Here is a 27,015-nt window from a genome sequence, read left to right on the forward strand (position 1 = left end):
AATTTGTTCATCTCTTCACCTGGGTGGTTTGTCAGTGAAACTCATTCGCCAAACAAAACACTTGATACATTTCAATCACAGCAACACCCTAAGGCAAAGGTGGTTTACTTCACGGACATGCCAGAAAAGCAGACTCAGCAAAAGTTGTTTATGTAGCGAGGAGTGGAATGACCTCTCTGGATCACCCAAGTTCGACACTAATTTTCTTAGCGTCCAGTCAGCAGTTCGTTTTCGCCTCAAAGGAAGCGATTTCTTGAGGGACACTGACGTGAGAATTTCAGCGATGGAGCTAGACAGATGATTTCAAAGAAACTATCCATTTAAACTGGGAGGGCTGACACAGGAGGAAGTTTGCGCCATCGCTAATAGTCAGCTCTTAACATAGTCTCTCTTTCTACTTGAAATGTCCACTTAAGAGCTGAACCACCAGTTATGCTGAAGGGCCTTGCCTGGACACAACTACCACCCTGTTGTGACCACTGTACGGGAACATATAAACTGTAGGCATACAGTCCATAAAAAGTCTCGTTTAAAGTTTGCCACAAGCCACCTGGGAGACACACCAAACATGTGGAAGAAGGTGCTCTGGTCAGATGAAACCAAAATTGAACTTTTTGGCCACAATGCAAAACGATATGTTTGGCGTAAAAGCAACACAGCTCATCACCCTGAACACACCATCCCCACTGTCAAACATGGTGGTGGCAGCATCATGGTTTGGGCCTGCTTTTCTTCAGCAGAGACAGGGAAGATGGTTAAAATTGACGGGAAGATGGATGCAGCCAAATACAGGAACATTCTGGAAGAAAACCTGTTGGTATCTGCACAAGACCTGAGACTGGGACGGAGATTTATCTTCCAACAGGACAATGATCCAAAACATAAAGCCAAATCTACAATGGAATGGTTAAAAAATAAACGTATCCAGGTGTTAGAATGGCCAAGTCAAAGTCCAGACCTGAATCCAATCGAGAATCTGTGGAAAGAGCTGAAGACTGCTGTTCACAAACACTCTCCATCCAACCTCACTGAGCTCGAGCTGTTTTGCAAGGAAGAATGGGCAAGAATGTCAGTCTCTCGATGTGCAAAACTGATAGAAACATACCCCAAGCGACTTGCAGCTGTAATTGGAGCAAAAGGTGGCTCTACAAAGTATTAACGCAAGGGGGCCGAATAATATCGCACGCCCCACTTTTCAGTTTTTTATTTGTTAAAAAAGTTTAAATTATCCAATAAATTTTGTTCCACTTCATGATTGTGTCCCACTTGTTGTTGATTCTTGACAAAAAATAAAAATTTTATATCTTTATGTTTGAAGCCTGAAATGTGGCGAAAGGTTGCAAGGTTCAAGGGGGCAGTATACTTTTGCAAGGCACTGTAAATTGGAAGACTCCGCAATTATAATTAGGTCCCAATTGCATATTTCTGCACCTGAGTCAGAGTCACCTGATTTTGAGAATGTCAAAACAGAGCTCGTTCTGAAACAAAATATATTTTTTTTATCTGAACAAAAGTTCCAAACATTTACAGTATAATTTTGGAGGAAAAATGACAAGCAGTACTCAATTTGGACATTTAGGGATGTACGTAGTTCGCATGCGGTGTACTCACTTTTGTTGCCAGGGGTTTAGATATTAATGGCTAGATTTTGAGGGGAAAATAAATTATTATATATGCTGCATACAGACTACTTTTTATTGTGTCAAAGTTTCATTTTGTCAGTGTTGTCCCATGAAAAGATATACTTAAATATCTGCAGAAATGCGAGGGGTGTACTCACTTTTGTGATACACTGTAGGTCAACGTCAGTCAGCTTATCAAACAAATTTATAGTTCCTAAACACACAGGGGTCATGGCCCAAATTTATGCACCGGCCTATTTTTGTTTGAATAATTATTACGCATTTTCTGTTTATCCAATAAACTGCATTCTCAAACATTACTACCGTAATTTTCGGACTATAAGCCCCAACCCACCAAATTTGACAGGAAAACGGCAATTTTTCATAGATAAGCCGCACTGGACAATAAACCGCAGCTGTCTTGACTGTATTATAGGATATTTACACCAAAAGATATTAACTGGTAACACTATATTTGACAGCGTCATCGTAAGATTTAAGATCAATGACCCACAATGAAGCGTTGAACCAATTGTCTGCAAAGCTGCATTGCTTCAAAAAGCATAATTTGGCCATCAATGCTCTCTTGGGGGAGACAACCTCTCCTGCCACCTGCTGTCAACATTGTTGTTGTCCAACATGCCTCCTAACATGCATTGCAGCGCTACAGATCAGATGTTCTATGCTAATTATTTTTCTGCAGTTACTGTTCGTTGTTTAATTAATAGCTAGTTATGGTATTTGTTAACACGTTATTTGACAGTGGCGCCATAAGACTGTCATAAGACAATCATAATTATGACATGACACTGACATGAGCATTAATGAATGCTTATGACATGTCATTTTGTGTCATCCGGCAAATTATCTCACTTTTGAATGGCTGTAAAGATCTGAGCTGGACATAAATGGAGTTAGTGACATAACTCAATGTCTATGCCCATCCGCTGTCAAAGAAAGTATTACCTATTAACCCACATAAACCAACAAATAAACTGCACTGGACTATAAGCCGCAGGATTCAAATTGAGGGAAAAAAGTAGCAGTTTATAGTTTGAAAATTATGGTATGTTTATTTGCAATGTGATATATTTAACTGAAATTTTCATTCCAAACAACCAATGATTTAAATTAGACATGTCCAAAGTCTGGCCCGGGGGGCCAAATGCGGCCCGTGGTCAAATTTCATCCGGCCCCCAGCCTCTGTCATAAAAACGTCTGGCCCACACACAGACTTAATAAATTGGTCAGCAGTACAGCTACCAGCATATGAAGCAGCTCACACACTAAATGCTGCTCTTCATTTACCCACTAAAAGGCAGTAGCACTCTTAAGCAACATTACCCCGTGTGACCCTTTTCTCCCAATTTTCTAAATGGCGACACTCAACAAAAAAAGAAACGACTGCGACGGCCAACGCTTCAAGGATTGGTAGAAATTGGACTATTTTTTCACTAAAATATGCAACAACTGTGTCTGCCTCATTTGCAAAGAGACAGTCGCTGTTTTTAAAGAGTTGAATGTGAGGCGATATTCCCAAACAAGACACGCTGACATGTGGGGCCTACGACAAGATTACAGGGAAGATACGTAGCGAGAAATTGAAGAAACTTGAAGCTAGTTTAATTTCACAGCAGCAGTATTTCGCAAGAGCCCGAGAGTCGAAAGAGAACGTCACAAAGGTTAGTTGGGAGATTGTTGAAATTATTAAGAAAAATAATAAAGCAAATGTGACAAACAGAATGGCTTGCTAAAATATATTGTTCTACATAAAGGACATTAGCCAAGGTCGGCTCCCCACATTTTTACCTCACCGAATCTGGCCCCCTTTGCAAAAAGTTTGGACACCCCTGATCTAAATGGAAATCTTAAAAAGTATAAGGGGTGGCCAAACTTTTGCATACCACTTTTTTGGTATTTTTATTTCTTTTGGAAATGCCATTGTATTTACGGATTCTTACTTTTTAGACCTTAAAGAAAAGTATATAATTTTTCCAAATTAAAAACCCGATTCCGATCCTCTGGAAAAAATGGTGCTATTGGCCAAATTTCTGATCACGTGATCGGGGTCATCACCAATTATCATCATCACCAAATTGAAAAGCCTAGAATAAAACTGGGGTAGTTCAGTGAATATAAGCAAGCATATGTTCAAAATAAATAAAACTTATAAGAATTATGAACATGTTTAATGCAGGAGATTCAGCCCCCCCTCCCAAAAAAATAAAAAATCCACCCTGCAAATCACAAAGCCACAAACGAATGAGATTCGAACACAACGCGTGTTGAGAAGTTAACAAAGTGGATGTACAGTTGATAACGTAAGACAGTAATGCTGGCACTTGGATATCAATCTCGTCACGAGGCTTCCATTCAAAAATTAAAATTTCACACAGCATCGCTCACATTTTAAAACGACCACTGATTTGTCATCACAATACAAAACAGTCATAACCACAATTTAAACCCTCAATTCTTCCACTCTCAAATACAATTAAGTGTAGATATCCCCAAAAAGTTTATAAAAAGCGAAATACCTTTAAAATTGTTTTTGAAATGCAGTGAAACTGTAATAAAATAGAATGGTAATAATATTGCAAGAACAGAATTTGAGCTGACCAACCTGTGGTCAACTCATGACAAGAAGCTGCTAAAATAATTTTGGTTAGTTTTCATTTGGCAGTACTAAAATGCACATCAACTTCAACAAAATAGAAGCCCTTTAACACAAACTCAACATACACATTAAGATGTTTTTCCTCATTACAGTCTCATGCTTAAAAATCGAAATATCAGTCAGAGTAGGTTACAGCAGGGTTTTGATTATGTTGAGGAGCATATCGGTGATTTTTTACTATTAGTACAGAACCTTAATTTTTTAAAATCTATTTCTTTTTACATCCATCAGCTCAACTCTAGACAACACTACAAATAACTGCCAGGTAAAAATGCTCAGCAAGCAGATTATGGGGGTACTTCGTTGGTTCCAGTGAGTATTGTAATAAATATTAAAACAAATTTCTTTCGACAATTAGTCATTGGAAAGTGGAGAAGTGATACCCAGAAGTATTTTTGTACAGAGTTTGTGATTTTGCCTCTATAATACACCACAATGGATTTAAAATCAAACAGTTAACATGTGATTTAAGTGTAGACTATTGGTATTAAGTGGCGAGGTTTCTTAAAAATAGAGCTTGGGAGCCACGTTTACACGAGAACAATCATGTGCAATAATGCATTACACGACCAGTATGTGTGGAGAAAACTGCGTGCACACGGAAGCACGGTAGAGTAGCCAAAAATTTTTACTCAAGTAAGAGTAGTGTAACTTCTAAATATTACCCAAGTAAAAGTAGTCATCCAAGAATTTACTGAAGTACAGGTAAAAAAAAAAAAAAAGTATTCATTTAAAAAATACTCAAATGGTAAATGGTGTTATACTTATATAGCGCTTTTCTACCTTTCAAGGGTATTGAGTAACATTGTAACTGCTTTCAATGTCGGATTATCACAACTTTATCAATATGAACTGTTATTACTGCACTATAAAAATAAATTAACGTAGGCAAAAAAGACACAAAAATCAAAATCAGACCAGAAAAACACTGAAACATCACCCCTCCAAAGAGCAAGAGTGCCCTCTCTAGTCATAAGCCGAGTTTGACTTTTGTGTGGGTGGGGGGTGTTAAGGTGTCAGCAGTAAAATTAATAAATATCTTATTATATATAAATACATATATATGTATATGGAGGAAAACACAGACAAGGCTGAAAAAGCAGTTTCTGCTCTTGCACCCCTCTTTAAAATAAACTGCTGTATTTTAGGCCAACAGAACTGTGGTGTTTGATAGAACGTCTATATGCTGCCACAGCGGTTTCATGGCGCATTAAGCCCCCAAACTATTTTTAATTTGTCCGTTTTACTCTGAAGACCCTCGTTTACAGACACCGCACAACCGGCTTTGTTTCAACCCAGCCATAAAAAGAATTATATTATTTGAAATGACTATCTTTTTTTAGCTTAGAGTCCTTATATTATTTAGTATTGATATTTAGTTAAAAAAAAAAAAAAAAAAAACGACTTTAAAAAAATTATTCACTCGCATATTTAACACTTTTGAACAAATTACGCCACAATGAAAAAAAAAAAAGTCTGTATACAAGTCATGGATACCTCATAACCATCTCTTAATTGTAGATTTTTTTTGTTACCGTCGCATCCCCCCCAAATATTTGAGATGATAAATAATCGATCCAAACAAAGAAAAATAGAGAGAAAAAAAGTTTAAAAGGGTAAATATTTGAAAAAGAAAATCTCGACCACTCCTTGATGTCTGCGATTTCTGCATCGCGACCCTGGATACATTAACGTGTTTCACCCATAAAATCCCCAAAAAGTCCGGCTGTGGCGTTTCACAGCTGTGTCTTGACACCCGGTGAGACATGCTACACGGAGTTTTTGGATCGATATAAGTATGCGATAATATCTCGTTAAAATCATGGTGTCTTTAATTATGCTCTCTCATGCTCTCACTTTGAGTTAAGGTTTGGTTTTTTTTGGTTTTTTTTTAATGCCCTCCTGTTCAAAATTTTTCTTCCTCCACAAAATTGAGATTTTAAGCTTTCCAATGATGACACATGCATATAGGACAAATTTCATATTTGGCCAAATTGGGTCTCAGAGCTTCAAGTCACCCGAGTGTTTTCCGCCATATACATCTTGACACTGATCATGTTCAATCCTCAGTTCAAGCTCAGTTGTTGTCACTTTTGAAAGCTTAGATTTAAAGAAATTCTCAATATCCATCATCAGCTGAAATTTTGGCTAAGCAAAGCAAAGGACTGTCTCTAAGGTGCGAGTCACATGAGCTGCTCAAAAATTTGATGGATTCTTGTTAAAAAAAAAAAAAAAATTGCTTTACAACTTTTATAGACAACATTTTAAGGGCTGGGTTATTATTTTAAAGTTAAAAATTTTTTACATGTAGCTTAATTTTCGAGTTAGCGTGGGTTTGATCAGTCGGAGTTAAGTTCAACAAATTATGTGCAGTTTGTCAGTTATTTTTCTGTTTGAGGGCATGGGTATTTTGAACAAAAGCTGCACTTTAAATTTATTAGATGTTAGCTCTGTTAATAACGTTTATTGGCATGAACAGCAGGCACCATTCCCTCACGCTAGCTTAGCCACTCTGAAGCCCTGAAACGAACAAACTGCACGCAATTTGTTGAAATCCACTCCGACTAATTAAATCCTCACTAATTCAAAAATTAAGCCTTATGTCAAAAATTCTGAAAAAAATCCCCTTTAAATTCATTTATAGGATGACATTTATCAGCAACCGGGGCAGCACTGCCCCTTTCAATCTGCGCCTATGCCTATAGTGGAGAAAAAACATTTTTATCTCTGATTGGTATAATGGAATCGTGTGGTTATTGTTGCGACATCTAATTGGTGAAACTGAGACAGCCATTGTCGGCACCTCTGACAAATAGATATACTCACCGGCCACTTTATTAGGTACACCTGTCCAACTGCTCGTTAACACTTAATTTCTAATCAGCCAATCACATGGCGGCAACTCAGTGCATTTAGGCATGTAGACATGGTTTAAAACCATGCAGTTCAAACCGAGCATCAGTATGGGGAAGAAAGGTGATTTGAGTGACTTTGAACGTGGCATGGTTGTTGGTGACAGATGGGTTGGTCTGAGTATTTCAGAAACTGCTCATCTACAGGGATTTTCACGCACAACCATCTCTAGGGTTTACAGAGCAAAAGAAAAAATATCCAGTGAGCGACAGTTGTGTGGGCGTAAATACCTTGTTGATGCCAGAGGTCAGAGGAGAATGGCCAGACTGGTTCGAGCTGATAGAAAGGCAACATTAACTCAAATAACCACCCGTGACAACCAAGGTAGGCAGAAGAGCATCCTTGAACGCACAGTACATCGAACTTTGAGGCAGATGGGCGACAGCAGCAGAAGACCACGCCAGGTGCCACTCCTTTCAGCAAAAAATAGGAAACTGAGGGTACAATTTGCACAAGCTCACCAAATTGGACAATAGAAGATTGGAAAAACGTCTGGTCTGATGAGTCTCGATTTCTGCTGCGACATTCGGATGGTAGGGTCAGAATTTGGCGTCAACAACATGAAAGCATGGATCCATCCTGCCTTGTATCAACGGTTCAGGCTGCTGGTGGTGGTGTAATGGTGTGGGGAATATTTTCTTGGCACTCTTTTGGCCCCTTGGTACCAATTGAGCATCGTTGGAACGCCACAGCCTACCTGAGTATTGTTGCTGACCATGTCCATCCCTTTATGACCACAATGTACCCAATTTCTGATGGCTACTTTCAGCAGGATAATGCGCCATGTCATAAAGCTGGAATCATCTCAGACTGGTTTCTTAAACATGACAATGAGTTCACTGTACTCAAATGGCCTCCACAGTCACCAGATCTCAATCCAATAGAGCATCTTTGGGATGTGGTGGAACGGGAGATTCGCATCATGGATGTGCAGCCGACAAATCTGCACTAACTGTGATGCCATCACGTCAATATGGACCAAACTCTCTGAGGAATGCTTACTTAGCATGGTGTACCTCATAAAGTGGCCGGTGAGTGTATAGCCTAATATAAATGTACAAATTTATTTTATTTTTTTATGCCGCAAGCTACCCACACTAGCGTTGCGATCGACGTAATGAGCACCCATGCCTTAATTTTAATACATTATGGTAGCATATAAAGGCAAAAGCAAAAACTTCGATTCTGACTCTGAAAATTATTTTGGATGCCAATTTGGATGTGTTCTGATGCAGTTTACCCTCAAATGAAACTTGACTTCTCTGCAGAGTTGCTGACATATTTTGACCAAAACCACCGTGACAAATAAATGTCACAGCAAAAGTGAAACTGAAGAATGTGTTTTTTGTTGGCAATTTCGCCCAGTGACATTCAAAGAGGCGTGAAATTTGCTACACTCGTGCTATACTTGAAAGCGTGCACTGTATTTCTCTTCACGTGTCTGAGTCCGCTGAAGTTTTGACATCGGAGCAGTCATGCTCAAGGTGGCTACAGGGCAGGTTTTGAGGCACGTGGGCTTGCTGATGTCATTTGTTATGACCAATGCCTACGGAGTAGGAAAAAAGGCAAACCAAAATAGGCTTCAAAGACCACTGAACAGGCATACAAGCTTGCATCCGTCGTAGTGCGACAAAGAGCAAGGCTGAGGTTTGTCCGTAGCAAGGCAGTTTTTGAGAAAAGGCAAACTGGCATTGGCATTTGTTTAGATAGAGTTCTCGCAGTTTGACTCGGCGCGGCTCGCTTGGCCTTCTTGTTGGTGGGTCTGGGGCAAGGGAGACCGTGAGTAAGGAGGCGGTGCCTCGCTGGAGCTACTGGAGTCTCCTCCTTCAGAGATGAGAGGTGTGTGATGCGAGGGCCGAGGCGCATCGCCCTCGTCGTCGTGTGCACACTCGCTGTAGGGAGGGGGCTTCAGATCGTCTTCTGAAAAGGAATGCAGAGTTGGGATGAAATGTCTTGATAAGATAAAAGCTTTGAAGTAAACACAAATACACTTGAGGGCTCTGGTGTGCTATAGTAACATGAGTGTGGCAAGTACAGAAGAATATTTGTCTACTGGACAGTAGCAGATTCGTTTTCTTACGTCTCTACAGCCAAACAAAGAAGCTGACTTTAGTGACTCAAATCAGGTTGACTCATCTCGACTCGAGGCCTTTGCCAAAATTGGGCAGAGAGAGCTAGAGATGATGGCGAGATAGCTCATACAATACCAGAATGCAGGGTCGTAGAGTAGTTGATCGACAGAGAAAATTAATCCTTATTAAATTTCTGTTGATTTCATAATCCAGCCCCCAATTTTCAAGAAGCTACTAAAACAGCTTAGCTGCGAGTTTGTTGTTTTTGTTAGATCTCTCCATCTTCCAGTGCATTAAACTATAGTGGTACCTAAAGATCATTGTAGTTTTTGTCAACAATGACAATAACTAAAATATTTCGTCAATGACCTATTTTTTCATGACGAAGACGCGCTGAAAACGTGTCTTGAGAGGCTAAAACATAACGAGATGGATGCCAGTTGTCGTCTGACGACACGGAACGAGATGAAAATTGCCCAGTTTCCGTTATAACTTCACAATGTGTGATATTTTATTATTGTGTGTGGAGTTAGTATGCATTTAGCGGTGTTTGGTCGTGTTACTCATGTGATGTGCTGCGCCCCCCCGCTCCACACACACGGCCGGTGAGAAAGCCAGTGCCCATTATAGTCTTCTTTTGTGAAACATGTATCAGGTGCTGTTTGGCAAGTTTTACTTTCTTAGCCATGTTGCTTTAGCCTTTAAAGGCCTGTGCTGAGTGATCATCACACTGTAAACTTGTATCATGAGCATAGCGTTCGCATCAGCATTTAGCGCGGTGACTCGGTGTCCTCTTAAAGGGTATGTCAACCCCTGGAGAAATGTTAATATTCCATCATTTATCCATAAACGCATGCTAATTACACACAAGAAAATGAGAGAAATTTGGATCGATTGTCAAGCTAAAACGACCGGGGCCCGAGATCTGGCAGATTGTGTGCATGACGTCATTACAAGTGAAGAGAGTGCCACCGGCCACTAGGGGGGCAGCGCCTGTCTGCATCAATATAATTCCTTCTAGTGAGGGGAGAATTAGGGGTGTTTTGAGCTGTTTATGCTGTTGCATTGTGTTCGCCCTGCACATATTCCAGGTTCCCTCATGAAGAAACACCCCTCGTTGTCAATAAAAGAGAATTCAGAATTGACAGTGAGGGGTGTTTCTTCAACAAGAAAAAGGCTCTGTGCTTTAATACTGAATGGCGGTGATGATGGCAGGCAATTTCGTTTCTAGTTTCAGCGACGAATCCGACGTAATGAATGTTCATCTAATGGTGACGAGGAGAGTTACGAAGCTTTAATTGGTGTTTTAGGTTACCAATTTGAGCCCAAACGAACGCCAATGCAGCGTAATGAAACGGTCATTGAGGGGAGCAATGACACTGATGAAACATCGGCAGCAGATCGTGTGGGAAGCTGATACACCGTGACCGCGAAAATAATGTATAGAATAATTATCATTTATTGCGCTATCATAGCTTTTCGCTCTGCCAACAGACACAAATATGAATGGGATCAGAGGATTTGTTCTATATATTTTATGAGCGATAATTTATACATGTGTCCAGTCCTGTATCCAATGCGTGGTATTTTTTTATTATAAAAGAGTACTCATTTTGGCCATTTCGAGCTTGGCTGCTCTCCTCCTCTGCTTAGCCTTAGCCTCCTTTGCCAGTCATTGTCCTCTTTCTTGATATCTCGGGACATTTAGCTGGCTGCGCGTGTATGGTGGGCACCGCATTTGCTTTGCGCAGCAATCTTTTAGCAAAATCCGATTTCACTTGTCCATAGTTCGAGAAGCTTTCAGGTGGAAAATGCGCACCACAGAAAACCGTGCCGGAGGCTGGGTCTAGAAAATTAGCCCTCTTTGCACGGACGAACTTTACCCATTGTCTGTGTAGTCCATCTTTTTTTTTCGCGTTCGGGAACTCATGGATACTATATTCCGATAAATAGCTATTTGTACACCACATAGCACAGCAGTTTTGAACCATTTTAGTGATGTTTTGGTCAAACAAACCCGAACGCAACTCTCTCGTCGATAAAAAACAATGGCACCTGGCTCCGCCTCGACTTTCATTCACTTGTAGTGACGTCCCCGCCCCATTCGGCTGTTTCCGGAACACTTTCGGAAATGTTCGTCATTTTCGATCTATTTTCGATAATTGCTCATTAAAGTGATTGATTTTTTTGTTAACTTTATCAATATTTGTTATCTTGGCACACAACGGTTCTATTGATGTCTCACACCCCCTTTGTGTTTTCATACCCTTTAAAGGGTACCACGGATCGAAAGACGTAGTTCTTAAAAGATAAATGTTAGTACGAGTTATACTAACCCCTCGTAATGTTTTCATTTAAATACAATTAATAAAATTTAAGTAAAAAAATTAACTAGTAGCTCGCCATTGTTGTTGACGTCGCAGGGCGCTGACATCACATGGCCCCGCTGCTGTACTTCACAGTGTCACTCTTTAACTATGTAAGGTAGTGCTTTAAATACACCACAAGGTGTCAATGGCGAGTTATAAATAAGAGATAAAGTCAATGAGTGTGTTTTGTCCCTCGACTGACGCCGTAGTTTCTTGTTTAATGCAGTTCCATTGAGATTTACGTTCATTTGAGTGATGTCTTCACAACAAACAAGACTCCTTATAATGGCTCCCAACATCATAGTGTGTATGTTGTGACTAAATATTGACATCCAGTGCATTTGTTGCGCTATTGGGTATTAAATACCAATTTAAATGTAACAGGCTTGAACTGACTGGTTTATCTCTTTGGATCCTTATCACACCAAGCCGTAATTGGTTGAAGGGTGTAGGGCAAGTGTATGCTATTTAGCTTCCAGTGGGTGTGCTACCTCCAGAGACTGCATCATACGGCGGTGGCATGTCCATGTGAGAGAAGGAAACAGCAGGTGGCACCGCCGTGGAGGGCTCTTCTTGTGACAGGTCCTCAGGCACACCGTACCAGCTTGGCCAGAGTGAGGTTTGCTACGGAGGGAGAAAATTTTAAAACACAACGACACATCGAATTCTACTACATATACAGTATTTGCATTAAACTACGCATAACTTAATATTAGGGCTGCAGCTATAGATCAGTTAGGTTATCGATTAATCTATCAATTAATTAGTTTGAATAATCGGATTAAAAAGATTTAATGCAGAATACATTTTAGGAGCTGTAACACAAAGGAAAAAGTGTTTATGCTTGCAATAACTTATTTTCACTTGCTAAGATTGCACTTTCAAAACGGCATTAAAATGTGAATACATAATTCCTGAGTGTTTCATCAAACGACGCAAAAATGCACTTTCATTTCAAAAGAGCAATAAATGCATTTGAAAATCAATTTGAATACCTGAATTTAGCCTCAAACAATATAAAAGAATATATAAATGAGGATCTAAGTACAACAAAAGTAAAACTGGCTAAGTTGCATAGTAAAAGTCAGCTAGCTTAAATGCTACATAATGCAAACTTTTTTTTTTTTTAATGAACGATTTGTTAAGAGCAAAAAAAAAATTGCTATATGTACTTCTAACCTAAATAACGAATGCAGAAATATACATATTAGCCTAAACAAAAACATACCTTATGTTGGTCTTAACAGGGAGCACCTTGATTCAACCGTGGAATGGACACACGGGAGGCGATGTTGCTCGTGTTCAATACATTTTCTATGGAACGAGCACGACGAGGCTAAAATCGCCAACCCTCTTGTGGCGAAGCGACACGCGATGTTCATGCACGTGAAATTTCGTACACATTCAGGTGCACACGTGGACCAGCGATGCGATATAAGAAAATAGGAAAAGGTTATATTTCTGTCGCTACAACCAATCAGCAACAGATTTATTGACCGACAAATCACCTGTGAGGCCGCTGGCCAACCTTGAAATTGACATCCACATGCCACTTTGTCAACATGGGAGTAAAAAGAAAAAATAAACTGTCAACATGAATATTTAATTTTTCTATCATTTCTCTTGTACGTTTGCTGTTCTTTACAAGTTTGAATGATTGTATAACATTGCTTTTCATTAAAAAAAGTCAACATGGAGAAGCGTGTCATTTTAGCAGTGTACGTGCGATAAGCAGATACTTTATGATACCTCTCGGCATGATTTTCGGGACATAAGTAAAAATGCAGCAGTATGGGAAGTTGTTGGTGCTCAGATAATACCGGAAATTTTTCAAACACCCTCCGAATTCAGAGCCAATCAGAGAGGAGTGATGATGCACAGCCAGAGGGCGCAGTTGCTTGCCGCTGCAGTCGCATCGCTCCCCTTGTATTGGCTTTCAGCTCAACGGTGATGACTTTCGCATTTCGCCATCACTAATCGCCTCCCGTGTGTTTTGCCCCTTAGTGTCATATTCACTGTTGCCGCCAGAGGGCAGTGTATCCACCCAAATGAATAAAACTAAATGCAACACTTTCAAAACAAACCATTACATCACTCTAAACGAATCCTCGAAGCAGAGAAATATGAGTTGAAGCTTTTTTCTAATTAAATTACTTGAGTTAATCAAGTAATCGTTGCAGCACTACTTAATATGCGCTATGTACAGTGAGCATACTATTAGAGCACTGCTCAGCAGGTTTTACTGCACAACATTCTGCTTTTTCTGCTTGTTAAAATACTTATGTTCTTGTAACACTTAGCTTCAAGCCAAACATTTCCTGCGATATTTTGTCATCGCTACCGCAATAAGGGCGAAGGTGAAGAGAAATAGGAAATGTCCTAAATGAGTCACACACATGACCGCTTGAGTGTTGCAGCTTGCCACTGTAGTTTTTTTGTTGGGACTTACGCTCTGTCTCTCACACATCTGATGGAGGTAAGCTCTCCCTCCAACAATGACTATCTGGGCATTACGGGGGTTGCTCAGGTACGCAGCAAGCTGCCTCTGTCTTGAGCGGTACCAGCACACGTAGAAGAAGATCTTGATGATGATGAACACTATGACCACTCTGTGATGAAAGAAAGAGAGGGTCACCATAATTATCAATTATGCTAACTAGTTATTTATGAGGATATTAATTAGAGGTTGACCGATATATCGATAGTATGGACCTTTTTCAAATATCGACCTATGAAAAAAACAAAAAATATGAGCCGGAAAAAAAAAAAAAAAAAAAAAAAAAAAAAAGGATTTTGATCAGGCATCCGTGTGGGCAACTGTGGCCGCCGCAGACTAACGGTAGGACCCCGGAGCAGCTTGAAGTCAGGCTGCTACAGGAGGCTTCAGGCGTGCCTTTTTTTTGTAAATATTGTAAGTTTTTTTTAAATTATCTTGCATGAGAGAATATGGAATGTTGCTTTAGCCTTTTAAGGTGTTTACTGAGTGATCCTTTCACTCTATATGTAACTTGTAGCGTTAGCATAGCATTCGCGTTAGCATTAGCTTTCGCAAGGTGAGCAGAGGTGGCTAGTAACGAGTTATATGTACTCAGTTACATTACTTGATTAAATATTTGAGAAAAATGTACTCCTAAAAGTAGTTTTATGAAGCGATACTTTTTACTTTTACTTGAGTAGATTTGTGATGAAAAAAACGATACTCTTACTATGCTACTTTGAGCGACACAAGTAGTTACATTTTTCCCTCTTTATTCTCATACTAGATTTTTTTTTTTGCCAGCGACACCCCGAGTAGAGACGTGCCTGATGTACAACCGGGGTAGCTCTACCGATTTCACCAACAAGACGTTGCAACAATAATCACATGACTCCATTACACCAATCACAGGCAAGATTGCTGTCCTATCTTCACGCCAGCCTGTCTTTAAAGTACCATAAAAAAATGAAGTATTTGACATAGAGCGCTGCCCTAAACATGACTCGGAAGCGAGGAATTTAACCTCTCCCAGTTTTTATTTGGCACCGATTGACCGCGGAAAACCGTAGATACGATCCTTTAAATTTCAAAATACAGTGATACCTCGGCTCACGAACGCTTAAGCTCACGAACTTTTCGCCTCAAGAACATTAAATTAGCGAGCATATAGTCTCTGCTGGCGAACTAGTTTTCGGCGGACGAACCAAGCCACGCGGTCGGACAGCGCCACGAGAAGCTGACGCACGCTCACGGCGTCCCAGTTCGTCCCCTCCCTTTCGTTGAGTGCGGACGTGGTTTGTGTTTGATAGACATTTTGGACCATATTGAGTGTACTTTTGCTATTATGGGACCGAAAAAGAGTTACATACAGTCCTTATGGAAGGTGACTCGTGTTACCAATTCGCCCTCGACTGGTAATTGGCGGTGCTTTCAGCTTCCCACCGTCGTGAGAAGTGGACCGGCGAGTCACGTTGGCTCGTTGTCGTCGGTTGTCTTCGGTGCGCCCGATGGCGGCTTGCATACAAACACCCAGAGGTGTCGGATGGCTTTTTGTGGGCACTTTTATTAACAACCAAAAGCATGCGGGGGGCACAGCAGTGGAGTCTACGCTAACTGCGCACTTTGCCGGTAACACTCTCCTTCCAAACAGTAACTCCCTCCCTCCTCCTCCCACTCCCATACCATCGCAAAGGTAAATAAAACAACTTTATTATACAGTACAGTTTATTTCTTTAATTATAATACAATAGCACACTTATTATACATAAAATAAGGTATATTTTTGTGTAGTTTTAAGGCTTATTTAGTAGAAAATTATGTTTTATGGGGACCTGGGAACGGATTATTCTCATTTTAATGGTTTCTTATGGGAAATAAATGTTCGGAAGACGAACTTTTCGCCTCACGCACACTTTCTGGGAACCAATTATGTTCGTGAGCTGAGGTATCACTGTAGTAATTTTGAACGAACTATTCACTATTCAAACTCGGAACTATTTTCTCCACCAGAGGGCAGTGAAGTTCTTTGGACGAATAATGCTTTATTTATGTCATTGTTTTTTCTCTCGTCTGAATTCATTTTTTGTTGTATTTCTTTGGCTTAAAGTGGTGATGTAATGGATTATTGTCAAGTATCCTTATAACAATAGTCCCTATAGATAACTGTGCTAAAAAAAAATCCAACAAAAGTATAAGCAGTTACTCACAATGTTACTCATTACTTGATTATGCTTTTCAGCAAATATTTTTTTACTTGTACTTGAGTACATTTTTGGGATGACTACTTTTACTTTAGTAGTATTATTTTGAAGTAGCGCTACTCTTACTTGAGTTAAGTTTTTGGCTACTCTACCCACCTCTGATGGCGAGCACCCTCTCAAACGGTTTTGTTTACATCTCGTCGTGACGTCCTGTGGGTTTAATTATTTGAAAATAATAATATTTGAAAATGATGTGCTGTTATTGCCAAGTGTGTACAATCATAAAAAAGTGATGCGTTCGTTGGTTTGGTAACATTGAACTGAATTAACTGTTTAAGTCTCAGGTCATCGTTGTAAATTTGAAGCTGTTAAAGCATTTTTTATAAGAAAAAAAATGCCTTTATAACAGTAGTTCTTAACTGTAAGCCCCAGGGGTTTGGTGAAGGTTAAGAAACGCAGAGCCCTATTTTGTACGCCGACTAAATCTAGGCAAAGTAGCGTTTGACACCATGTTTTTGACTGTTTGCCCTTAATTTACAGGCTTTATTCCATTTCTTTTAAATGCTAACCCTCTACCAAATAGGAGAAGTCGGTTTGCTCAGTTGGCGGTGACTGGCACTTGGTATGAGGAAATATAATTGACCTACAGACGGCATGAACTGCACAGTTCATTTTAAAAAATTGCGTCATTATACGCCAGGAAAATAGTATGCGATGCACGGATGCAAAAATAAAACGAGAATGTAGACATGTAAACAAAAATAAGGAACAGTGTGAAATGAGTTTACCAATGTGAAAATCAACAGCAAAAGGCAAAATTATTTTGTAGTAATTTAAAATCTGGAAGAAACCGTGAGAACCAAAAGTGGTATTTGCAATGTAACAAAATGGATTTTGCCCTGTGGCAATTTTTTTGCCATGTGGCAAAATGGATTTTGCCATGTGGCATTTTTTTCTTTGCCATGTGGCATTTTTTTGCCATGTGGCAAAATGGATTTTGTCAAGAAAAAAAATGCCACATGGCAAAATGGATTTTGCCACATGGCAAAAAAAAAAAAAAAAAAAAAAATTGCCACAGGGCAAAATCCATTTTGTTGGCATTTTTTTGCCATGTGGCAAAATGGATTTTGTCAAGAAAAAAATGCCACATGGCAAAAGAAAAAATGCCACATGGCAAAGAAAAAATGCCACATGGCAAAAGAATGCTACATGGCAAATAAAAAAATGCCACATAGCAAAATCCATTTTGCTACATGGCAAATACCACTTTTGGTTCCTGGCCCTGATGAATTGAAAAGGAATTCACTTAGATATTAGGTTTTGAATTTGTAAAAAAAAAAAAAAGCTTTATTATGAAATTTCGAAGGCTTCGGTGAATGCACCTGTGAACCCCCATGGGGTTCGGTACATTTAGCAAGGTTAAGAACCACTGCTTTATAATATTTATTCATTTTCCAAGCCACTTATCCTCATTCGTGCTTTAAAAACAAGAGTATCAGCCTCAAATATCGGCTTACAAAATCGGCAGAATTTTTTTTTTAGATATTGGCATCGGCATTTGTTAAATCCTATATCGGTCGACCTCTAATAATCATAAGCATACTCACATATACCAGTACAGCTCCATTTTGGTGGGACTTCAATCACTGGGCAGTGGTTTTGGCTGACAAACTATTTCTAGATCGGAATATAAAAGTCAGGACAATTAAGCAACGTTCGCAACATTCTAGTTTGCCAGCTGCACAAAAACCTAATCAGCAATTTAATGGAAAAGTAAATATTAAAAAAAAAAAAAAAAAAAGTACTCATTCAGCAATAGTTGTCTATATAGTACAAAAGCTTTCAACACACATTTCAGAAACAATTATTGACCAGAAAAAAACCCAAAACAGAAACCATAACCTCTTGAGTCTTGATTCAAACAATTACACAAAAAAATCCTGAATCACAGCCAACCCTTCTGGAACACACTGTCTATTTTGTAGACTAGCCGAGAAAAACGTCACTGCGCATTCATAAATCTCAATGCTACGATATAAATAAGCATACAGCACTACTTGATTCATAGTTTTAAAAAATTATCTATAATTTTAAACAGCTGTTGACAAGCTAGCAACACAAGATTCTGACCGTCCATCGAACTTTACCTAGAACAAATAGAACTGACTTACTTTAATGCAGCACCATGGTATTAGACTACAGAAGAGGGTTTAATTAGCCGCAAAATTGAGCCATTGCTTGGCCTGCATCCTGTTCGGTGATGTGACGTCTTGGAGCTCCAGGGAGCAGCTGAGGCGAAGCTGCCCGAAAAGCAGGCCACAAATACAGCCGCCTGGGTTTCCCCTACCAATTATGCAGAAAAGCGGCTGAAAATGACCTAATGTTCTAGCAATTTCAGTGCAGCCCGTGAAAACACTAGTCACTTAATAGCCACAATAAGTAAAGTTGAGAACAAAGGGAATAAAATAACTCCTTTTGTAGTTACTGGCTAGCATTATGTTGTATCACGGAGCTCACTACCACCAAGGCGTCCTATTCTTGAGGGGGCGGGTCTCAGATGTTGCCTTCAGGCAGAATCGGAAAATGCTCGATTAACCACAGGAATGAACCCGGGGATGTAAAAACAAACGGCTACTTTATTTTAAATACTTTGTTCATTTTTGTTAATATTAATAGCACGACCTTTAAAGAGATTGAATCTTCGGGTGAATTCTTTCAAAATAATATCCAGTAATGGACAACGTCTCTAAATGGTGCGGAAGGTCACAGAAAAAAAAAATACAATTTACAGTGAGTCCATAAATTATATGAGGTTTTTATGGTTCATTTATAACTATATTATGAATAATAAGTATAAGTAATATAAGTTTCTAAGACATGATCGCAAACAAGCGCCGTCAAGCTTCAAGATCACATTTTGTCGCCATCAAGTGGCCTTTTTGTGTAACAGATCTACTACCTTTACATTTCAGTGAAATGGAATTACAGGTAGTCCCCGGGTTAAATCACGTTCCTACAATGGCGACGTAATCCGAAATTCCTCGTAAATCGGAATTAACCCTTTAAGTACCCCTAAATCTCAAAATAACTGTCTGCAACGATTATTCGAGTAACTCCAGTATTCGATTAGAAAAAAAATCAAATTACATGTTGTTGCTTTGAGTATTCGTTTAATTAAAGTGGCGCTGTAATGGTGTATTTTGAAAGTGTTTACATTTAGTTTTATTGATTTGGGTAGTTACACTGCCCTCTGGTCTGCCTCATTTCACATGGCTGAATCTAACTGCTCCCTGTTAAGACCAACGTAAGCAAAGTTTTTGTTTGGGCTAATGTTTTTTTTTAATGCATTCGTAATTTCGTTTATAGGTATGTTTAGTCGTTTTTTGTGGGAATATGAGTCTGAACCACTTGTTAAGAGCATTTTTTTTTTTTTTTTTTAAGTTAGCATTTTATAGCATTTAAACTAGCGGACTTTTGCTATGTAAGTTAGCCAATTGTTCTTTTGCTGTACATAGATCCTCATTTATTTTTATTTTTATCACGTTTGAGGCTCATCCCAGGTATTTTAATTTTTCATGTTCCTTATCCAGCCCTAGTCCAAAAATATATATTATATGCCATATTAATAAAACAAAGTAAAAAAAAAATACATATTACTTCCTTCTGGTAACATGGATCATTCCATAGTTCTTCTTACAACTGACATTTATTAATTTGTCGCAGTCAAACTATGAACACACAATTAGAAAATAAAATAATGACAAAGAGCGTACAATAATGCTATGGAGCAAATCAATATAGACATATTTGCTTACAAAAACATACCTCAATGTCTGCACCAGGGGCGTTACCGGGGTGGGGGGGGGGCAGTGCCCACCCACGGACACGCTCTGCCCACCCAAAGAAAACTGGATGTAGCACTAATGGCAGTCTGGGCACCGCCTATGGTATCCCATTCATATAGTACTGATGTGTTTTAAGTCGTAACCTTTGCGTTGTTACCTCCTCTTTTACCTTAAAAAAAAAAAATGTTGCTTCTGTTCCTACGGGGCGCTACACACATTTACGCAGTTTTTTTTTTTTTTTTTTTTTTTTACATTTTATCGAAGTCTTCACCAGTGTTCACCTAGCTGTTGAGTTTGGTGAGTTTTGAAGCATTCTGAGGGGGTCAAAGTAGGGCTCAAAGTGTCGGCGAGACAAAGAATGACTGCTAGGGGGCGCTTGGCACTACATAGTGTATTTGGAATTTGTCTTTTTTTTTTTTTTTTTTGCCCCCCAGGTAAGACTAATGCCCACCCACACCTGGCATCCTGGTAACACCACTGGTCTGCATAATAATACCGAGGTAAATATGATCCAAATCTTGGGCAAATCAACAAGGAAAACGGCAGATATTAGTAACACCAGTCCAGAGGTGAAAACGAACACTTTTCAATAAGCTGGCTGGCTAATAGCGAGTTAACAGGCGTTGCGTCGCCGAGCCTGCACCGTTTACCGTTTCACTGACTTCTAGAAATGTTAACTGGTGTTCACTGGCTTCTCAATGTGAAAGCAACACTCGAAACTAACATTAAGTAGCGCTGGCCTGACGTCAAACAAGTCCATGTGCAACAAAGGAAAGCGGACCACGCATATAGCGTAATGAAATACAGATATGCAAAGCAATGAGAGACCATTTAGATTAATTTGGCCTAATCAATAACTAAAAATAATTGACAAATAATATACTGTACTTCCCATCAATGCTGAGACGTGGCGGACGAGACAGTTACGCGACAAAAAAAAGACGGGACAAGACGGCAGATGAGCCTCCAGCGTCATAAAGTCGAAATCATGTAAAACGGGTAGGTCATAACCTGTGGACTACCTGTATGTATTTGCCAAACACATTCAAACTGAAATATTGAAATACACACTAACATTTACTATATACATAACTACATTTAAATCAAGTAAATGTTGTTGTTCAAACCAAATGTTTTTAATCACTAAAGGCATGTCATATTTACATCCACAACCATTTTCAAATAACAACAAATACAAAATATACATTCACACTATCAGATGTACGCAAATTAGATGTCTTCACCGAGTAGTCCTCTTATTTTCCTATTTGCTTTAGATTTGTTTTAATCGGTTATCTTCAACAATGATGGTCCGCCTTGGGTAGGTGTCTATTTCAACAAGTATGTAAAGAAACTCATATTTTCCAGAATCGGGATTCTGCAAAGAAATAACAAAACAACAAAAGTGATTATAAAACCAAATCTCTGATATGAAGCGAAAACCATTAAAAATATTATGGTAGTTTAATTGAATAGTGCTTTCACAACTGCTGCAGTTTTACCAAAACCCTTTACAGCACATATTACATTAAGTTAAACTAAGCTGCATGGAAATAATCATATTTTAGTCATCCAATGAAAATCAATGTTGGGATGATATACATATATAGTAGGGCAAATAAGTATTTAGTCAACCACTAATTGTGCAAGTTCTCCCACTTGAAAATATTAGAGAGGTCTGTAATTGTCAACATGGGTAAACCTCACCATGAGAGAGAGAATGTGGGGGGGGGGGGGGACAGAAAATCACATTGTTTGATTTTTTTAAAGAATTTATTTGCAAATCAAGGTGGAAAATAAGTATTTGGTCTATACCAAAAGTTCATCTCAATACTTTGTTATGTACCCTTTGTTGGAAATAACGGAGGCCAAACGTTTTCTGTAACTCTTCACAAGCTTTTCACACACTGTTGCTGGTATTTTGACCCATTCCTCCATGCAGATCTCCTCTAGAGCAGTGATCTTTTGGGGCTGTCGTTGGGCAACACGGACTTTCAACTCCCTCCGCAGATTTTCTATGGGGTTGAGACCTGGAGACTGGCAAGACCACTCCAGGACCTTGAAATGCTTCTTACGAAGCCACTCCTTTGTTGCCCTGGCTGTGTGTTTGGGATCATTGTCATGCTAAAAGACCCAGCTACGTCTCATCTTCAATGCCCCTGCTGATGGAAGGAAATTTTCACTCAAAATCTCTCGATACATGGCCCCATTCATTCTTTCCTTTACACAGATCAGTCGTCCTGATCCCTTTGCAGAAAAACAGCCCCAAAGCATGATTTTTCCACCCCCATGCTTCACAGTGGGTATGGTGCAATTCAGTATTCTTTTTCCTCCAAACAAGAGAACCTGTGTTTCTACCAAAAAGTTCAAAGTTCAATTTTTTCCCACATTCTCTCTCTCATGGTTGAGGTTTAACCACGTTGGCAATTACAGGCCTCTTTCAAGTGGGAGAACTTGCACAATTAGTGGTTGACTAAATACTTATTTGCCCCACTGTATAATATAGCCTATTCAGATTTGTTGCTTACATTCTTGAATACTACAACAGTAATACATACCTCTTTTGACTCGGAGTGTACTGTGCCTTTAAGACCTGGTTCAGCTCCTTCAATGTAAAACTTCAGTCTCATGTGCTTTAATCCATCTTTCAGATACTCCCTATGACTACAGTAGAAACACACACACAAAAATGGCATTAATTGTGTACTACTAAACCCCAAATGATCAAAAACAGAGATGAAACAGTGTGTGAGAAAAATAAAATGAAAAATGAAGTTGCTCAGTCTTCCAAAATATTTTTTTTGGTCACAGGGTTTCCACGGGTATCATCAAATCTGATTTAATGCTTTTTAATGTCACATTAAACTAATTTAAAGTGCCTATGACAGCAAAAAGCATGTTTATTTCATATTTCCCACGGTATTTTATGCTCCTGAATGATATGGACTGCTTGGATGTGTGTAGAAGCAATCGTTTTACTTATTCAATTTTCTGAATCCCGGCTCCAGTCTCGGGTTAAGGACAAATGTGACGGCCCTGGCCGTTTAATGGTTAATTTTCTGAGGTTCTTCCAGTCAGCTGATCGTCGCCTCCACCAGCTGGCTGCTTCCCCTCCCACTGTGACGGAAGCTGATCGACGCAGGACGGACCAACGACGTCGCCGCAGCTGATTGGTCAAGAAAAAGGCGCCAAGCTTCATAAACCTGCCGCTGTCAACGTTCTATGAGGTCGCAATTTGGCAGCATTCTGTCGCGTTCCTCCCCGCTAGCTATTTGCTCGCCATTCACGCTCGTTTGCATTTTGATCGCTAGTTTGATACACTCCCGCTTTTTCGGTGAGGTCTTTTGTGTTTATTCGTTATTGGATCGTTTTTGTTCACCACTGTAAATAAGAGCACTGAAGCAAGTAAGGGTAAGTCGCCATTTCTGTTCAACCCGTTTTCTCCTGTTTTGTATAGAGTAGGAAGTTAGGTTAGAAGCTGTCTTTTCTTTGTTCCTTTTACATGATCAGGGCTTAGTTAGCGGGTGGGGTTTAAGTGTAGTTGCTTTTGTTTGTTGTTTTGGCCTGGGCTTACTCTGAAGTCACGCTTCCTCGGCATTTTGTACATATTCATTGCGAGTTTGATTATTGTGTAAATAAATTTGTGTCCACTTGTCCATTTGTGTGGATTGTTTTATGTTACGCCTTTCGCGAGCCATCTTTGGCACGTAACAACAAATGTGAATGTGACGTCACCTGGGACAGCATCTTACAATACAGCCATTGCTTTATAGCATGCAGATGGACTGCGGATTCAGCTGATTTTGCGGATTAATTCGTTTATTTTTCGCATCACTCCAGCCAAATGTGCTGCAGGGTTTTGTTGCTGCACCAGGGAGCGGTGTGTGAGCCTTTTTGGGTTTCAAAAAGTTCCCGCCGGTTCACCCAAAGATTGGCCAAAACAAGTCCGACAACTGTGGGACCATTGGACTTGCGAGGAAGTGAGTAAACATCATGTTTTGCATTATGTCAAATACTGGGATCATGGCACACGTTTTAATACAGAGGTGGCTTGCATTTTGTTGCTGACAATGCTCCTTGTCCACCGAGAATGCCACTCGGCCGACGACCGGTGGCTTGTCGCACACCCCCCTCGGTCTTCTTCCCGTGCCCGCCGAGAGAGCACTATACTCAACTTATGCTCGTGCGGTTCTCCATATCGTCCAGACTTCTAGCCCCCTCTGCACTCTTCGTGTGCCCGGCAATATACCACTATCCTCGGGATGGGCTTGGGCAGCTCAGCGCTCCTCCAACCTAGACCGGTTTGTCCGGCGGTGATTCTCCAGCTGCTTCCCCGGCAAAAAAGCTCTCCTGCCCGCAGCAGGGGAAGGACGAGCTGTAACTTGCTCGCCGCCGGGAGAGTTGCCGATCGGTGAAGAAAATCGACAGCCCCGCTGCCGTGTGATATGATCCGGGGTAGTTTTGTCTGATTTTTCGCTTCGAAAGGTGAGCATAAGACTTGGAAAAACCGCTGGTTCGGGTTAGCATGTCAGCTAGCTGTCAAGCCTTTTGGTATTTATGCTCTCCGGAGCCGGGAAATGACAAAAGCCGGACTAACAGCGGTGGCATAAAATATCGTTCAGGAGGTGCAAAAACTCAACAGTTTTGACCATTATAGAGTAATTTTGCCATGTTGTACTGAATAAATGCATTTTTAATATTTCATATTTCATTTAGCACAAGACTTATTTGTCATAACCATACCATTTATTTAGCAATTAGGGAAAAATATTTAGATAAAAAGAATATCCTGTAAAAATATTGGAGTGGAGAGATTGAAACAATTACATTTTGCTGCTCTCTTTGTCGGATTTTCCTTGTTCTGAATAATGCCCCCTCAATGGGTTGAATCCTAAATCAGATGAAACCATGACCCTGCCGACGTCATCTTCCAGCTGGGGACGCTACAGCACTATAATGACAGGCAGGGGCTAAATGGCAGATTAAAAGACTAATTTCTCGTCGTCAGCGCTTTGCGACCACATTTTCCGTATTTTTAATGGGTGAGTGAACTTATCATGTGTAAATTTGGTTGTGGATTTTCAACTATTTTTATTCTAGTTTTTAATTCCAAACCTGACTTGCTGTCTTCTTCCTCGACGAGTTGTCTCACCGTAACACTTTATTGGTTCTCCGAAGGCGCCGATCACCTGGAATTAAAATCAGCATAAAGTTACAAACAACCACAACAAATATGCATTTTTTTTTTTAAAAAAAAAAGGACAAAATGTTCTGCACCTCTGGGTCTAATTTGACTTTGTTGAATGCTTTCCCGTATACTTTATTTGGACTGGAGGAAGAAAACAGTTCCTGGAAGACCACGTACAGAAGACCACCTCAAACGCACAAAACAATGAAGGAAAAAATGAACTGGAAATATCAGTCAATGACAGATGACCCTATCAATCTGTTGTATTGTTGTGTTTACCTGTCACTCCAAGCCCGATGAGTACAATGATCAAATAAGTGAAATCGCGGCCAGCTTCCTTCACTAGAAAACACAACGAAATGAAAAAACAAGGCTGAATTAATCAGGCATTGTCAAAAATGCATTACAACACTTACCTCTACGTGTAGCTGATGGCGTTGGGCTCCCACTCTGGTATTTGTAAACCGATTTTTGTTCATTTTCTCGCTCCTGGCTTTTATTTCTTGCCCTAAAGTCAAGAGTAATAGCCCTGCGTGATTGAAGGAAACCGCACAGAGCGTGACATTTGCACGCAGGTGATCCAAGCCTCCCGTGGAAGGTCACTCTCGGCACGGTTAACTCTGTTCGGTGCGTATGGAATAACAAATTGCCCGCTGCGAATCTGCACTTCTGCGTCAGTGCTGGCGTAAAATTGCGATACAGGGCTTTCAGTGTATAAACATACGCCATTATTGTTACTCCGTATCTAAATACAAACTTTTTAGAGCAACGGCAGTATGTTAACTGAATTAAAAAACAAAACAAAACAAAAACTAACCTACAAATTGTCCTGAGAGTGCGCCATGGAAAGCCTCGACATCATATGTGTAAAACTAGATGTATATGCGAACGCTGAGCCAATTGGGATAATCGTCGTCACATGTCGGCCATTTTGTGTTGGGCCGTTCAATGAAGAGTGTACTGTACTTTGAAATAGCAAGAATTTGTTAATTCTTAACCGAATTTTAAACGGCGTCTTGGTTTCCCATAAACGTCAAATATACAGTAAATAAGTTACATATCTAAGATTAAACTAGTCTAAAATTTTTTTCAACATCCAGTTCTAATCATAGCCACGTTAAACGGTTTGTTATAAACGAAACCGTTTGTAAATTTGTCAAGAATACAGCGAGTTAAATTTTAGTGGGGGAAAAAATCACTTACCTTAGGTCCGCCCCGAAGCAAGATGGCTGCCAATACTTACGTCGCCGACTCCTTCTTTAAACATCTACCCTTCTATGGGATATTTATGCTCAAACGTGTGTACAAACTAGGCGCATACAGGTGACGTCATAGACTATGAAACATTAATTGCGTTCTGAAAAAGAAAGATTTATATTTTTATTTTTTAAATGTATTCATTTTTATTTCTTTATTTTTATTTTGTATGTCTTACTATGTAAAGGGAACAATGTTGATAAGGTACGGAAGCGTATTGCATTCACATAAAAAAAAAAAAAAAATATTATTATTTTTTTTCAACTCTGTTTTTCTGAGTAATTCATTTTTGGAGGTCGTTTTTTGAATTATTATTTTTTTCCAACTTCGTTTTTCTGAATAATTTATGTTTGGGTTTGTTTTTTGAATTATTATTTTTTTTCCAACATTGTTTT

The 27,015-nt window shown here is 39.6% G+C and overlaps 2 protein-coding genes across 3 annotated transcripts; both read right to left on the bottom strand.

The window, feature by feature from the left end:
* Positions 1-1,907: 1,907 nt before the first annotated feature.
* si:dkey-118j18.2 (uncharacterized) lies at positions 1,908-18,876 on the bottom strand. The gene is made up of 5 exons (XM_057825124.1): positions 18,502-18,876; positions 17,938-18,007; positions 14,103-14,262; positions 12,145-12,277; positions 1,908-9,132 (listed from the first exon to the last, which is right to left on the bottom strand). The coding sequence occupies exons 2-5, from the start codon at positions 17,955-17,957 to the stop codon at positions 8,915-8,917; spliced, it is 531 nt and encodes a 176-aa protein (XP_057681107.1). The 5' UTR covers positions 17,958-18,007; positions 18,502-18,876; the 3' UTR covers positions 1,908-8,914.
* A 2,387-nt stretch (positions 18,877-21,263) lies between these two features.
* On the bottom strand, positions 21,264-26,220 carry timm21 (translocase of inner mitochondrial membrane 21). 2 transcript variants are annotated; one of them, XM_057824507.1, is made up of 6 exons: positions 25,780-26,220; positions 25,643-25,705; positions 25,453-25,550; positions 25,291-25,364; positions 22,734-22,839; positions 21,264-21,553 (listed from the first exon to the last, which is right to left on the bottom strand). In XM_057824507.1, exons 1-6 carry the CDS (start codon positions 26,090-26,092, stop codon positions 21,449-21,451), a joined length of 759 nt encoding a protein of 252 aa, XP_057680490.1. In that variant the 5' UTR covers positions 26,093-26,220; the 3' UTR covers positions 21,264-21,448. The 2 variants fall into 2 exon arrangements, with proteins under 2 accessions (XP_057680490.1, XP_057680491.1); XM_057824508.1 differs by lacking the exon at positions 21,264-21,553 and having other exon boundaries at positions 25,328-25,364.
* Between the last annotated feature and the right edge of the window lie 795 nt (positions 26,221-27,015).

This window comes from Corythoichthys intestinalis, chromosome 20 (genome assembly GCF_030265065.1).
Source record: "Corythoichthys intestinalis isolate RoL2023-P3 chromosome 20, ASM3026506v1, whole genome shotgun sequence".
Lineage (NCBI taxonomy): Eukaryota > Metazoa > Chordata > Actinopteri > Syngnathiformes > Syngnathidae > Corythoichthys > Corythoichthys intestinalis.

Bases quoted from the DNA above. Each gene is read 5' to 3' on its own strand.
- timm21 (XM_057824507.1), bottom strand. From the start codon at position 26,092: ATGGCGTATGTTTATACACTGAAAGCCCTGTATCGCAATTTTACGCCA. The intron at 25,551-25,642 runs GTAAACACAACA...TGTGCGTTTGAG, and splicing joins CATCGGGCTTGGAGTGACAG to GTGGTCTTCTGTACGTGGTC. The intron at 21,554-22,733 runs GTATGTATTACT...ATTTCTTTGCAG, and splicing joins TACACTCCGAGTCAAAAGAG to AATCCCGATTCTGGAAAATA.
- si:dkey-118j18.2 (XM_057825124.1), bottom strand. From the start codon at position 17,957: ATGGAGCTGTACTGGTATAT. The intron at 14,263-17,937 runs GTGAGTATGCTT...CTTTCATCACAG, and splicing joins ATGGAGCTGTACTGGTATAT to AGTGGTCATAGTGTTCATCA. The intron at 12,278-14,102 runs GTAAGTCCCAAC...CTCCCTCCGTAG, and splicing joins AGATGTGTGAGAGACAGAGC to CAAACCTCACTCTGGCCAAG.